At 39.8% G+C, this 13,657-nt stretch overlaps 1 protein-coding gene across 2 annotated transcripts; it reads right to left on the reverse strand.

Moving 5' to 3' along the window:
- Positions 1-425: 425 nt before the first annotated feature.
- SLC35G1 (solute carrier family 35 member G1) lies at positions 426-12,464 on the reverse strand. Of its 2 annotated transcripts, none has more exons than XM_043989965.1 (4): positions 12,338-12,464; positions 12,019-12,247; positions 6,451-6,631; positions 426-3,664 (listed from the first exon to the last, which is right to left on the reverse strand). In XM_043989965.1, exons 1-4 carry the CDS (start codon positions 12,401-12,403, stop codon positions 2,911-2,913), a joined length of 1,230 nt encoding a protein of 409 aa, XP_043845900.1. In that variant the 5' UTR covers positions 12,404-12,464; the 3' UTR covers positions 426-2,910. The 2 variants fall into 2 exon arrangements, with proteins under 2 accessions (XP_043845900.1, XP_043845899.1); XM_043989964.1 differs by having other exon boundaries at positions 12,019-12,217; positions 12,308-12,464.
- Positions 12,465-13,657: the final 1,193 nt, after the last annotated feature.

Consider the following 13,657-nt stretch of genomic DNA (forward strand, 5'->3'; position numbering starts at 1 on the left):
TTATAGTTTCATTTCATCTATGCTCAGGAATCCTTGATGAATGTTCTCCTAAGATTCCTTGCTATGTTGTGGAGTAAAACTCCTGGGTTCTTAGAGGTTATGCCAGCAGACCACAAACTCTTAGAGGTCTGAGCATTGGCTTAGCTCTACAACACTGGTTGCTATTGAGGTGATGAAATATTCCAGCCATGGCAAATGACCAAGATCATCCACCAAGTAACTGAAGCATTACCGTACTTACAACCCACATTGAGGAAATCACAGGAACACCGAAGTATGTTTGGAAAGAGAAAGAACAAGAAATGTACCCTAGGACTGATTAATCAACTATTTTCCATTTGGAGTTTAGGGTTAAAAGTCAGGCATTTGTTATTTTATGAAAAAGAAAGCATACTTATTCTTAATATTTATTTTTATTAGTGCTTATGAAATAAAAACATCTTCTGAAAATATTTTATTTTTCAAGAAATAGTAAAGATCTCTGCAAAATACATATACCAAAAAATAGTCTTACAACACATAGGACTTTGCATATTTTAAACATTATAAGCCCTTCTTTTAAAATAAAAATCATAAACTCTAAGTTCTTCAGAGTTCCAAGGATGGAGATCTGAAGCAAAAGTCTGGAGAGGTGGTAAACTTTCATCATGATCTCCTAATGATTAAATTACACAGATGAAATCGACTTTCCATGTGTTAGAGCAAAGTGACTTAGGTTTCAGGATCCCAGGGGACCCTGCAGAAGATACGATATTTATCAGGTATTCCCTATGAGGCGTAATTCACCTTTGCATAGAGTACAGAGTAGTTTACTTACCTTGGTTTATCGTGGTATTAATAGAGATACCTATGATAGATAAAAAGACCTGGGGAAAATCAAATCCTTTCACTGGATATATGAGGGGATGGGGAATAAGGGTTATTTGGGGAACAACAATAGGAAGACCCTTAAAATTACTGAGGCCCCCAAAAAGGTTTTATAAGGGGTATATCTATTGATACTTATCATATTAGAAATGAAAACCTCTTTTTTAAAAAACATCTTAGTATTATTATAAAAATAAGTCTGACCCACAGACTCCTGAAAGGGTCTCAGGATGCCCAGGAAATCCCCAGATCATACTTTGAGAATCACTGGATTTGATCATTTCTGACATCCCAGTTCTAACATTGTATGATTTCAGAGATAGTCAGGAACTGACATTTCTGCAAACGTTTCAATTAACATACTATGGAGGTTAGTTATATAGGCAAAAATCAATCTTTGTTTAATCTTCATTTGCAATTCTTCAGTCAGGAAGGACTGAGAGGGGGAAAAAGTATTCTCATGATTATTTCCAGAAAGGAAAATAAATTCTCATAAAGGCATCAGGACCTCAAATCCCTGTTTCTTCAGAATAAATGACCAGAAAATCGAAGGGAAAGCTCTATTACTCCAACTCAGTGGCTCAAGGGTTAGGCTAACAGGAAAGTCAGCTTGGGGTAATTAGGGAGGTGCTTAAGACCAAACACAGAGGTCTTTTGTTTGTATTCCCTGGAGCTAGAGGTCTACAGGTGAGGAAATGGAAAGCCCAGAGGTAAGTGACCTGGCCAGGGCTCAAAAACAATGAGCAACAAAAGCCAGAACTGAAAACCAGGTCTTCCATTCCCAAATCCATTCATCTTACATTAAGCTACATACTAAGCAAGCTACCAAATAGTCTCCTGGATATAACAGTTTCTTCCATTTGTAGGCATGGTAAATTCTGGCTTGACAGATGCTACATATGAAATGTTATATTTGAACCCATGGTGTCATTTAACTTAAATGGACTTAATGCATATAACATACAATAACATACCAGCAATTATTTGTCCATCATTTTAAAGTGAAGTGAAATATTTATTTTTTTCCATTCAAGGCATCATGAAGATAATGACAAAAGGTTTTGACATTAAAAAAAATAAGAAACCACATTCCAATTACATTGGAAAAAAAAAAGTCTGTTCTCTGATAAATTAAGATGACGAATGCTTGCTTAGAAAAGTTGGCTTTTAAAAGTACACCAAAGTTCTCTAAGCCATGTTTTTGGTTTAGAGGTTACTGTAAAAAGTAATTTTAAAAAGTTATCTAAAATCCTGAGAGATTTCCACTTGGTATTGCTTTATATGTCTAGAACAGATTTATAGAAAACTACCTTTTTTGGGAAGGAAACCACTTTAGGCTATAAATGTGGCTAAAATATGCTATATTTTGTCCCTTTATGATTTGAAAAACAAAATTTGAGTGCAGTTTTACATAATAATATAGGAAAATTAAAATTGTAAGCTGTAGTTATTATTACTGTGGCTACTTAAATGATTGGCCAAATTTGACTTAAGGACTTTTTGCTTTTAAAAAAAAAAAAAAAGCAAAGCTTTTGCCTGTTCAAATTCTAGTATGAGCATGGAAAGGCACTTTATAGGACTTGGCTTTGGTCTAAAAAAAATAAATTTGCACAATTAAAAAAAAATCAAGATGTCTATTTTAAGTTTTTGCTTATTGTACTAAAATTGATAAATGTAAATATTTATTCTTTTAATTAAGATAATGCTAATTTGGCCATCATGTAGCTCAAAATATCCTTAATTCCCTATTCTATCCAGGTGCTCATAATAAAGACAATTACTCTTTTTTAAAAAGCATTTTACAAGCACTTTTTTGTTCCAGTCATGAAAAAAAACTTGAATCAAAATTTTTTCTTTTGATAAAAATTCATAATGCCAGGGAGAGCAAACTAGCCAAGTCATTTAAAACTATTATAAACACATATGTTGTTTTTGAAAATTATACTCCAATTATTAAACTTATAACCTGGATGAACAATAAATAAAAATATACCTTAAAATTTTCTGTATCACTGGGATGAAATTCTACCTGACATGTCTATTTTAGGACTGATGACTCACTTTGGAATTATTATACCAATTGCGAATGACAGCTCCAGAGCTGCTGGTTACCACACAAAGTGCACCACCTATTGTCCACCAGGTTGGTATTTTATGCAGGAAAATAATCTGAAGTATGAAAGCAAAGACCACATCCATTGTTTTCATTATGGACACAGGCCCTGCCTTTTCTATCTGAAGTGCTCTTGTGATAAAAATCTGCCCCCCCAGCCCCAAAAGTGCTATTAATATCAAATACAGCCTATCTAAACCACAATGAGGTAGCCGCCACTCCCCCAACACGAAGAGTGCGATGACACACTCCAACAGTCCAATCACCAAATAGTACCAAATGCTCAGAAGGTAGTGCACAGACTTCCCCACCTTTCTTAGGATAACAAGTGTCAGAGCACCGCACAGGGCACTGCCCACAGCTGCTAATGCTCCTTTGAGGTGGTGGGAATGGTCGTCTTCTATTTCTGCTGTGTTGGAGCCAAACAAAAATGGTGGTCTTGCGATAAGCAGCACGCCAGCAATTGCAAAGAGAGTGAACAAAAGATCCCAAAAACTATATTTTTCCTTGAGATATATACAAGCAAATAGTGAAGTGAAAACTGGAGTAGTAAATGTGATAACAGTGGCATCAGCGATGGGCATTAACTGGAAAGCATAGTAGAGAAGGATCATGGCTGTGGAACCAAAGATTCCCCTGAAGAGAAGGAAAATTCGTTTGCCTTTTGGTCCCACAAACCCCGTTCTGTAAATTAAAATAAAGAAAAGCATGTTATATTAAATTTGTATTGATTTGCACATTTCGTCTACCCTGTAAAGGAAACTCACCAATGAGTAATATGTACCGTTAGCTGGATATGTGTCTGGGGAGGATATGCTCTACAGGAGAGGCTAAAACTACAGAAAATATGCAGTACAACAATGGAAAACAATCAAAGAACTAAAATTTTTTTTGCCAGAATCACTTGACCAGCTGCTGATTTTAAATCCAGTTACATCATTTAGAAAACTTTCTGCAATATAAACGGGCTAAAGATTGACTACAATCTTCACAATCAACGTGACAAGCAAGCACTTATTTATTTATTAATCTTGGTCCTTAAAAGGTTTATTCAGCTGCACCCCAGCCCAACTCACCAAACCCTGCTTTTTGTGTCTAAATCAGAGCTCCTCTCCCGATACAGCAAACTCTTTCTTTTTAAAAATCAATACTATCCTTTAATGACTAAGATGACTCCAGCCACAGAAACTGCTAAACAAGCATTTATTAAATGACCACTGTATACCCCCAGGGACTACAGATAGAGAAAATAATCCCTGGCATTCAAAAGATACTTAATTTGAACTCAGGACCTCTTGAATCCAGGGCCGGTGCTCTATCCACTGCGCCACCTAGCTGCCCCAATAAAAGGCATTCTTAATAAAATCTCTGTGACACAACCAACCAGTTAAGAGGATTAGACTATGCCTTTAAAGAAACTGAAAAGAAAGCCTAAAATAAAATTGATATAAATATAATTCCATAGACCACCATCTCCCCCTTCATAAATACCCTATTTTTTTTTTTAACTGGGGCTTTAGGGAGGGAGAGATAAGTCTATCAGATTTCTAGCGGGCTATCGTCTTTAAAATAAAAGGTGTCCAAAAAGTCTTAGTGCAGTTATTAAGCTTTACAGTAAATTATCTTAACATTGCACTAAGACTTTTGGGAAAACCATATTTTTTGGATTTTTACTTCTATTCACTAAAAAAATTAAGACTCACAAATTTTATATAGTATTATGTGACAAAGTTAACTAGAATCTAGATCCGCATATTTCTTTTATTAATTTCTTGTTGTCTGGAATGAAAATACATTTTAAGTGAATGTCCTAAAATTTTTTTTTAAATGGACTGTCCTGTGTGACAGTGAGGCTGAACAACCACTGGTCAGAGTATTATATTGAAAATCACTTCATGGGGTAGGAAGATGACTGAATTGACCTCTCAAGTCCTATATATAAGGCAGGATTCTATGAATGTATGTTGGTGAGAAGGAAACTATTTTTAAATAACTGAAATATATAGTTTACATTTGGAATTTTCTTTCTGGCTTCCAGTTTGAGAGTCGAGTATCCTTGCCCCAAAACAATCCAAATGATTCTAGCTTATTGTTTACCTCTGCCCCAACAGCATTCTAGTGAGAGTTAGAGGTTACAGTCTCATACTCTTAACACAGGGAAGGCAAAAGGAGAGGGGGAGGATAGGAAGAGAGCAGGCTGATAAAGAAGTCAACACTTTGGGGCAGCTAGGTGGCGCAGTGGATAGAGCACCAGCCCTGAATTCAGGAGGACCCTGAGTTCAAATCCAGCCTCAGACACTTAACACTTCCTAGCTGTGTGACCCTGGGCAAGTCACTTAACCCCAATTGCCTCACCAAAAAAAAAAAAAAAGTCAACACTGACTAGCTTCTCTCTTCCCTATGTAAGCATCAAATGATCTGTTAATTTACTACTTTTGTTTGTCCTACATACCAAATATCATTATATAATTATGTTATAGAATACTAGTCTGTTATACTGAATATCATATCATTATATATTAATTATACTATTATAATACTCTATTCTACTATATGTTATTCTATTATATAATAATTAGAATAGTAATAAAATGAAATATCTGTGGCTTAGAAAAAACTCTGCTGGCAACAACAATATACCATATCAAATAAGAAAAATAATTGGTGGTAGTGTTGCATGGGTATGAGAGTGAATGAAGCAATTACTCAGGAACATACCTTTTCAAAATGAGTACAGGTATGTTTCTTATGAGGCAGCTAGGTAGTGCAGTGGACAGAGGGCTTGGACTGGGGTCAAGAAGAACTAAGTTCAAATCTAGCCTCAGACACTTACTAACTGTGTGACCCTGGGCAAGTTACTTCACTTCTGTCTACCTCAATTTCCTCAACTGCAAAATGAAGATAATCACACCTACCTCACAGGATTATTGTGAGAATCAAATGAGATAATATTTGTAAAGTATTTTCCACAGTACCTGGCACAGAGTAGACTCTTAAAATATGTTTGTTCCAGGGGAAGCTAGGTGGTACAGTGGATAGAGCACCAGCCCTGGATTCAGGAGGACCTGAGTTCAAATCCGGCCTCAGACATTTAACACTTACTAGCTGTGTGACCCTGGGCAAGTCACTTAACTCTCACTGCCCCACGCCAAAAAAAAAAAAAATGTTTGTTCCCTTCTCCCACCCCTTTGTCACCTACCTCTACTTTATGGGAGGTAAGAAAATAAAAAGTTCATACTGAATTTCCATTTGGTTTATATGGAAATCAGGATGGGAAATCTCCTACAAGCAGATATATTCTATTGATATGACCATGAAAGTTGGTAATGGATAGGAACACTGACAAAACGTTTATTGATCAATGTTAATGGGGCTAATGAAGATTCTATAGACAAAGTAGACAAATTTTAGGTTTGACAAATTGTGAAAAACTATAAATTCCCTTATTTTACAGTTAAAAGTATACTTACTTTTTGTACATTAAGAAGGGAAGAATGAATAACATTTGGAACACACATCGAAATGCACTAATTTCTGTTGAATGGATATCTTGTATTTTTTTTACTAATAAGGAGGCCACCGAGAAAAAGAAGGCAGACAATAATGCATAAAACAAGCCAAGTCCCGGACAGGAAGCTTTCTTCTTAGTTTCTGAAAAAAGATTAAATTCCAATTAGTTTTTGTTTTCATTAGTACTTCTACTAGTTACAAAATGGTTATTTCAGTTAGAAATCTGGGAAAAATACCATAGTATTCAAAAGATGAATGAGTTCATCAACCTTACCTGTTAAGTCATTCACTCACTATCCCAAGCATCATTGTGGGCCATGTCTGATTGTACACAGCCATTTAAAAAAAAATTAGAGAAATACCATTCACTCCTCACATTGTCTATATCAGGAAACCAAGAAGCTCGCCGCTGAGATGACAAGAAAAAGCTGGAAAAATGGTTTGCAAAAAGGCAGGGGAAATTTCATTAGCCCCTCTAAAAACAGGTATTTACTATGGAAGCAGCTTCTCAAATGCAAGTATTCTCTAACTACTGAGTTAAAACAAAAATGTCTTTCATAAAAGCACTTTATACAAGGCAGGGAATCACTTTAGCAACACTAGGAGGCAGCATTAGCTCATAAATATCGATCTTTGTTTTTTAACAGTTATCTTGAAATGTTAAATTAAACTTTTCTTGTGTCCTGGTCTTCTCTCTCTGTAGACAGTAAACACCTTGAGAACAGGATAGTCCTATACTTCTCTGTAATTCCCATACAACCAATTATAATACCTTTCACATAGGTATACAACTATTTCATTTTTGGCCTTTATCATCTGAAGTTTATATGGGGGACCACTGGATTTGAAGTCAGAAGACCTGGGTTCAAGAAGACCTGGGTTCTAATCCTATGTCTGCTACTTTCTACCTGTGTGACCTGTCTTGGTTCCTTCATCTATAAAATGATGGGGTTGGACCAGATGACCTTTCAGATTTCTGCCTGTTCTAAATCTATGATTTTAGGATTCTTGGTTCCCTTGTTGGTCATATGAGCTTGAAATTCAACCATAAATTTCTATATCCCTTATATTCCTATACAAGGAGGTGTGTGTGGAGCACCTGATACTAATAGCCAAGGGTCTTCTCCCTGGGAGTAGTATAATTTGTGACACAAGTAAATTAGGCCTGGGATAAGACAGTACATAAGGTGCCACAAACTTTTAAAACTTTTTAAACTAATGACAATAAAACCATCTAGATTTTCAAGGCAGATGGCCTGATGCTCTTCCCAGTTATATAAGATACAACATTTAGAAAAGTACATGCAACCCTCAGTCCCTTGAGTAAAGGTTCAGAGAAGGCCAACCACATGGGAAGCTTTGTAAACTAAAATTATAATTTTCAAGACAGGAATGTACAGGGTTAGCCACTAAACACTACTGCTTAAGATGTTGCTAGTACCCTGTTAAAAAAACAACAAACAACTGCCCTATTTCTATAAATATATGTCACTTTACAATTCTAAACACCAAATAGCTTATATATTCATTTCAACTTTTAAGTTCCATTATTTTTTTTTTAATAAGAGAGGTAACCCACAGCCTGGAATGGAAGTATAACTATGGGAGCAAACTTTGCAAGGACATCTCTAAAAATTTATCATTTGTATTTAAGAATGGGTTTGTGGGGCAGCTAGGTGGGGCAGTGGATAGAGCACCGGCCCTGGAGTCAGGAGTACCTGAGTTCAAATCCGGCCTCAGACACTTAACACATACTAGCTGTGTGACCCTGGGCAAGTCACTTAACCCCCATTGCCTCACTAAAAAAAAAAAAAAGAAAGAAAAAGAAAAAAGAATGGGTTTGCTTGTTTAAATTTGGCTGAAGACTATTTTGTAGGTAGCAGTCATTAATGTACGTAATCAAAACCCTCCAGTTTATAGTCTGTATGAAAACAAAAAACTAGACATATTTCATCCCAGAAGAATGAAATTTCAAGACTGTTCCAAATTAACTGGTGTGAAATGCATGCCTCTGTTGTGGTTAGGTCCTAGAAATTACATTTTTGAAATTTCATACTTCAGGTCCAAAAGAAATAGATTCTTTTTTAAAGAAAAACATTCATGGAGCCTGAACTCCTAGATTAGAACAGGAAAAAGAAAAAAAGAAAAAAACAAACCTAGGACAGAAAAACTTCGCTTTTTCTGTCATTCCATACTTATAGTCATTAATGCCTAATTTTATTACATTTACTTCAAGAAATATTTTAACTTTCTAAGAAATTCTTTTAACTTAAGTCACACATTTGGACTTTAATTATACACACAAATATAATACAATTATATTCATAATTGGGACAAGTGGAACAGGTCCATGATAAGTCAAGTGGGGAGTGGGTGGGTGGGACTGGTTATATAGAAATAGTGGATGGGGATTAATCATATTCAAACTAACAGACACTAATAAGCCCCTCACCAAATTACTGTCCTCTGAAACTGCTTAAAATCTGGCTGGGAAGATAAGATATAGGCACATTAAATAATTAGAGAACATTTGGAGTCAAGTAACTTGCAGGGCAATCCAAGAGATATCACAAGGAATCCAAGTGCCAAACAAATGATACTGTTATCAGAGTTCAGTGGGGAGAGACTCCTGGGAACTCAAATGATCAGATAAAATCTCATGGGGGTAAAAACACTTACACTGGGCCTTTTGAAAAGTGTTAGGTTTTGGAAAGGCTGAATGTGACCAAGACTGATGGAGTGGCTCATTCTCTTCCCTACTAGACTCTAAACTCAAAGACTGGAGGTGCAGATGTTTCAGTATCTCCTTTAGCACTTAACAGAATACTTTCCATATGGTAAGCATTTAATTAATAATTAATTAATGATAATAAACTGAATTCTGGCAAAATGTCTACAAAGGTAGTCTGAAAAAAGTTGTGGGGTGGGGTGGGGTGGGGCAGCTAGGTGGTGCAGTGAATAGAGCACCGGCCCTGGATTCAGGAGGACCTGAGTTCAAATCCGACCTTAGACACTTGGCACTTACCAGCTGTGTGACTCTGGGCAAGTCACTTAACTCTCACTGCCCCGCCCCCCCCCAAAAAAAAAGTTGTGGAAGACCCTGAGTGCATCAAGTAGAAGGGGGATGAACAGCCTGGACTAGACCTTGCCAAACTACATTCACATTTCAATTATTGGCAATAACAGAGGGGAGCAGTAGTAGAGATCACTTCAAGTAGTGTTTGGCCTCGTAATGCATTCCTGTGTTTTACTTGAATATGAGAGAACATTCTTCTAGAACAATGCTTCAAACCAAATAATGAAAGCCATGGAGTGAAGTTTAAGCCAAAGCACTCCATTATAAATTTCAGCTATTGTTGTAATGCTCGAGTTTGCAAAGAACTTAAAGAAATTAGGTTATCCTTTTTTTTCCCCCAAGATAAAACTTAAAAAAAAAAAGATTTGTGGAGATAACAGAAGTTGGCCACATGTCGGAAGGAAAGGGAGAGAAAAAACAAACTGTAATGACATTTAATCTTACTTTTTAAGGCTTGTTTTCCAAAACGACTTTTTGTTTCAACCAAAGAGCCTCAATTGCTTCAACCTGAGTAGTTTCAAGAAAGCTACTAAATGTTGTTATTAAAAATGGCTATTGAAACCCTAAGCAAAGGGTGTCCCAAAAGTCTTGGTGCAGTTGTAAGCTATTAGGCTATTTAAACTATTATTGCTTAAAACTGCACTGAAGCGGGGGCAGCTGGATGGCACAGTGGATGAAGTGGATTTAGGAGGACCCGAGTTCAAGTCTGGTCTCAGACACTTGACACCAGCTGTGTGACCCTGGGCAAGTCACTTAACCCCCATTGCCTTGCAAAAAACCAAAAACAAAAACAAAAAAATAAAGAATATGTAGGTTAAAAAAAACTGCACTGAAGCTTTTGGGACACCCTCTGTTTTTAAAGTTTTCATCCTGTCTTCTGTTTTTGATATAATTATAATTATGTCCCCAGTATCCCTTCCCTACTTCCTTCCAGAAAACTATCCCATATAACAAACTAAAAGTTTGAGAAAAAACAAACACAACCCAGCACACTTGATGGATATATTGAAAAAGTCCAAAACCATGTGCAATCAAGGTTTTGTAATGCCTGTGGACCTCCCACCTACATCAAAGAGAGGGGAAGGAAGCTGGAGGTACATCCTGTATTTTAATGTGATTATTTAGCTTCAATTATTTGGCAATATAGTAATCATTTCTGAAATGAGTGATCATTCTTACCTTCCCCCGAAAATAATTAAATCTTCCCACACTATTTAACAGAATAAGTAATTATGTACTTTATGCTAAGGTAGAGAAAACTAGAGAGTTTCTAAATAATTACCAGCAACGAATATCATAAACAATTTTATAAGTTTGCAAAATATCCACTAATCATTACACTAGAATAGTTAATTGTTAGGTAGATAAGATGGTACAACTAGTCAGTTGCAAAGAGTTGAAGAATGAGCCACACCCTCAACCACACCCCCCACCTTTGTCACTGGACTGACATCACCATAACCAGAGCTAAAAGGCACTTATAGTAGGGACCATACAATCAACCAACCAACAATTATTTATTCTAACCTGTCCATTTTATAGATGAGAAAACCAATATTCCAGCAGGGAAGTGAATTGTCCAAGGTCACAAAATGAGTTGGTAGGACAAGAACTGGGGCCTGCTCTCAGCCCACCCATTTTTCCAGCATACATACTACATGCAAAGGGCTTTCCAATCTAATTCTATACATTATATAAAGAATTTAAAAAAATACTTCCCCCCCAAATACTTCCTATACTTGTCTCCATTGCCTTCCAGCCTAATTCTACACATTTAATAGATTTAAAAAATACTTTCTATACATTTCCGATTGCCTTCTAGCCTAATTCCATACATTTTATAGGCTTTTTTTCTACTTTCTAAACTTCTAGCCTAATCTGCTATATGGTAACTAATTGGGTGGCTCCATCCATGCTGTTCAACTTAAGTGACATTAATTGTGGATATGGGAAAAGGAGGGGTGGATAACTGTTTTCTAAATAGAGGTAGGGGTCTGAGAAGCAAGCAGCATTTCGGCGTTCAGCCGGAGGTAACACAGAGCTGCATGATTTTGAAAGAATGATTCCCGCGCGCCCCCAGCCACATTTCTGCCCAGACCCATCGCTCTCCCGGGCCGGGGGCTCCGCCGAGCGAGACTCGCCGGGGGTAGAATGGACTCTCCCGAGGCGCTCCTCTATGATCACACTTGACCTCACTTGATCAAGTTCAGGTTCAGGTTCAGGCGTGGGGCGCTCGAGCGCTCCCTTGCCAGGGGGAAATCTCTGGGGGCTGCTACCCGCAGGAACGCGGCTCCGGGGGAGGTGCCCAGGTAGGCACAGTCCTGCCGGGCTCCGCACGCTTCCTGCTGGGGGTCGGGAGGGATGCTCCGTCGGTGCCTCGTGGGCAGCCCCAGCCTATCCCCTGGCCGCGGGCGCCGGCAGCGGGACCTCGGGGTCACTCCGCCGCACTCACCGGCGTTTTCGTTTGGGATCGCGCAGGGACAGCAACCGCCAGGGGCAGGCAGCTGAGGGGCCGGGGCCGGGTTCGGGTCCGGGTTTGGGTCCGGGTCCGGTTCCACCGCCACGGCCGCCGCCTCCTCCTCCTGGCGGCCGCTCAGCTGCAGGCGCTCTTCCTCGGGAGCCTGCAGCGCCGGCTCCCGGAGCTCGGGCTCCTGCAGCGCCGGCTCCCGGAGCTCCGGCTCCTGCAGCGCCGGCTCCCGGAGCTCGGGCTCCTGCAGCGCCGGCTCCCGGAGCTCGGGCTCCTGCAGCGCCGGCTCCCGGAGCTCGGGCTCCTGCAGCGCCGGCTCCCGGAGCTCCGGCTCCTGCGGCTCGGCCGTCACAGCGCCCCCACCGCTCATCCTGTAGTCCCGGCCGGCCAGCACTGGGCGGCCGCCGGCCCCGCAGCCCCGGCTCTTCCGGCAGCCTCCGAGCGGCGCATGCGCGCGGCCGCCCCACCGCAGAACCCCTGCCCCTCCCCTCCCTGCTCCCCGCCCTCGAAAGGCTTCCAGGGGCGCCCCGGGGGCTACCCCGCACGGTCCTGGATCACCCTGTCCCGCTGCGCACGCGGTCTCCTGGGGCCCCGGGAGCCGCGTTGAAGTTACAAACTAAGCCCGTAACCCAAGCCTGTGAATTTATGCGACTCGTGTGTGTGGTGTGTGGAACACCCCTCAACTATCACGGGCAGGTGGATGCCCTTTGCCCCAGTGCCACCGATTGAAAGTTCTATAGCGCAAGAGCTCCCACCTCTATGCTTACCATTGGAGAGTCAGGCAGAGGACACCAGGAGCTGATTGCAAAGACATTCACTGAAATGTCATAGTAGCAAACTCCCTGACAAACACGTGTCACACAAAACACTCCATCTCCAGACACGGGACTTTTTGTTGGATGTTCTCCATGCTTGTGACACTCTCTCTGCTCGTTCCTCTCCCTTGGCTTCCTTTAAATCCTCGCTAAAATCCTACCTTCAGCAGGAAGCTTTTCCAGATCTCCTTTAGGGCTAGTGCCTTCCCTCTACTGATTATCTCCTATTTATCCGGTACATATTTCGTTGGTACATTGCTCTGCTCTCTTACCCCTTCCCCCGGACTGTAAGCTCCTTGAAAGAAACTGTTTTTGCCTTTCTTTATATCCCTCAGCACTTGGATCAGTGCCTGAAACGTTGTTTAGTCGTTTCCAGTTATGTCTGACTCTTCATGACGCTTTTGGGGATTTTCAGTGCTTTGCCATTTTGTTCTTCAGCTCATTTTACTGACATGGAAAACGAGGCAAACAGGGTTAAATGACTTGCCCAGCTAGTAAGTGTCTGAAGCAGGATTTGAACTCATGAACATATCTTCTTGATTCCAAGCTCAGTACTTTATCCACTGTGCCATCTAGCTGCCCACCAAAAATCTTTGTGACCTCATTTGGGGTTTTCTTGCTAAAGATACTGGAATGGTTGATTCTTTCCTTTCCCAGCTCATTTGACAGATGAGGAAACTGAAGTAAACAGGTTTAAGTGACTTGCCCAGGGTCACATACTAAGTGTTTGAGGCAGGATTTGAACTCATGCACAGGAATCTTCCTGATTCTAAACCCAGTGCTCTATCCACTGTGACACCTAGCTGCCC

This window comes from Dromiciops gliroides, chromosome 2 (assembly GCF_019393635.1).
Source record: "Dromiciops gliroides isolate mDroGli1 chromosome 2, mDroGli1.pri, whole genome shotgun sequence".
Classification (NCBI taxonomy): domain Eukaryota; kingdom Metazoa; phylum Chordata; class Mammalia; order Microbiotheria; family Microbiotheriidae; genus Dromiciops; species Dromiciops gliroides.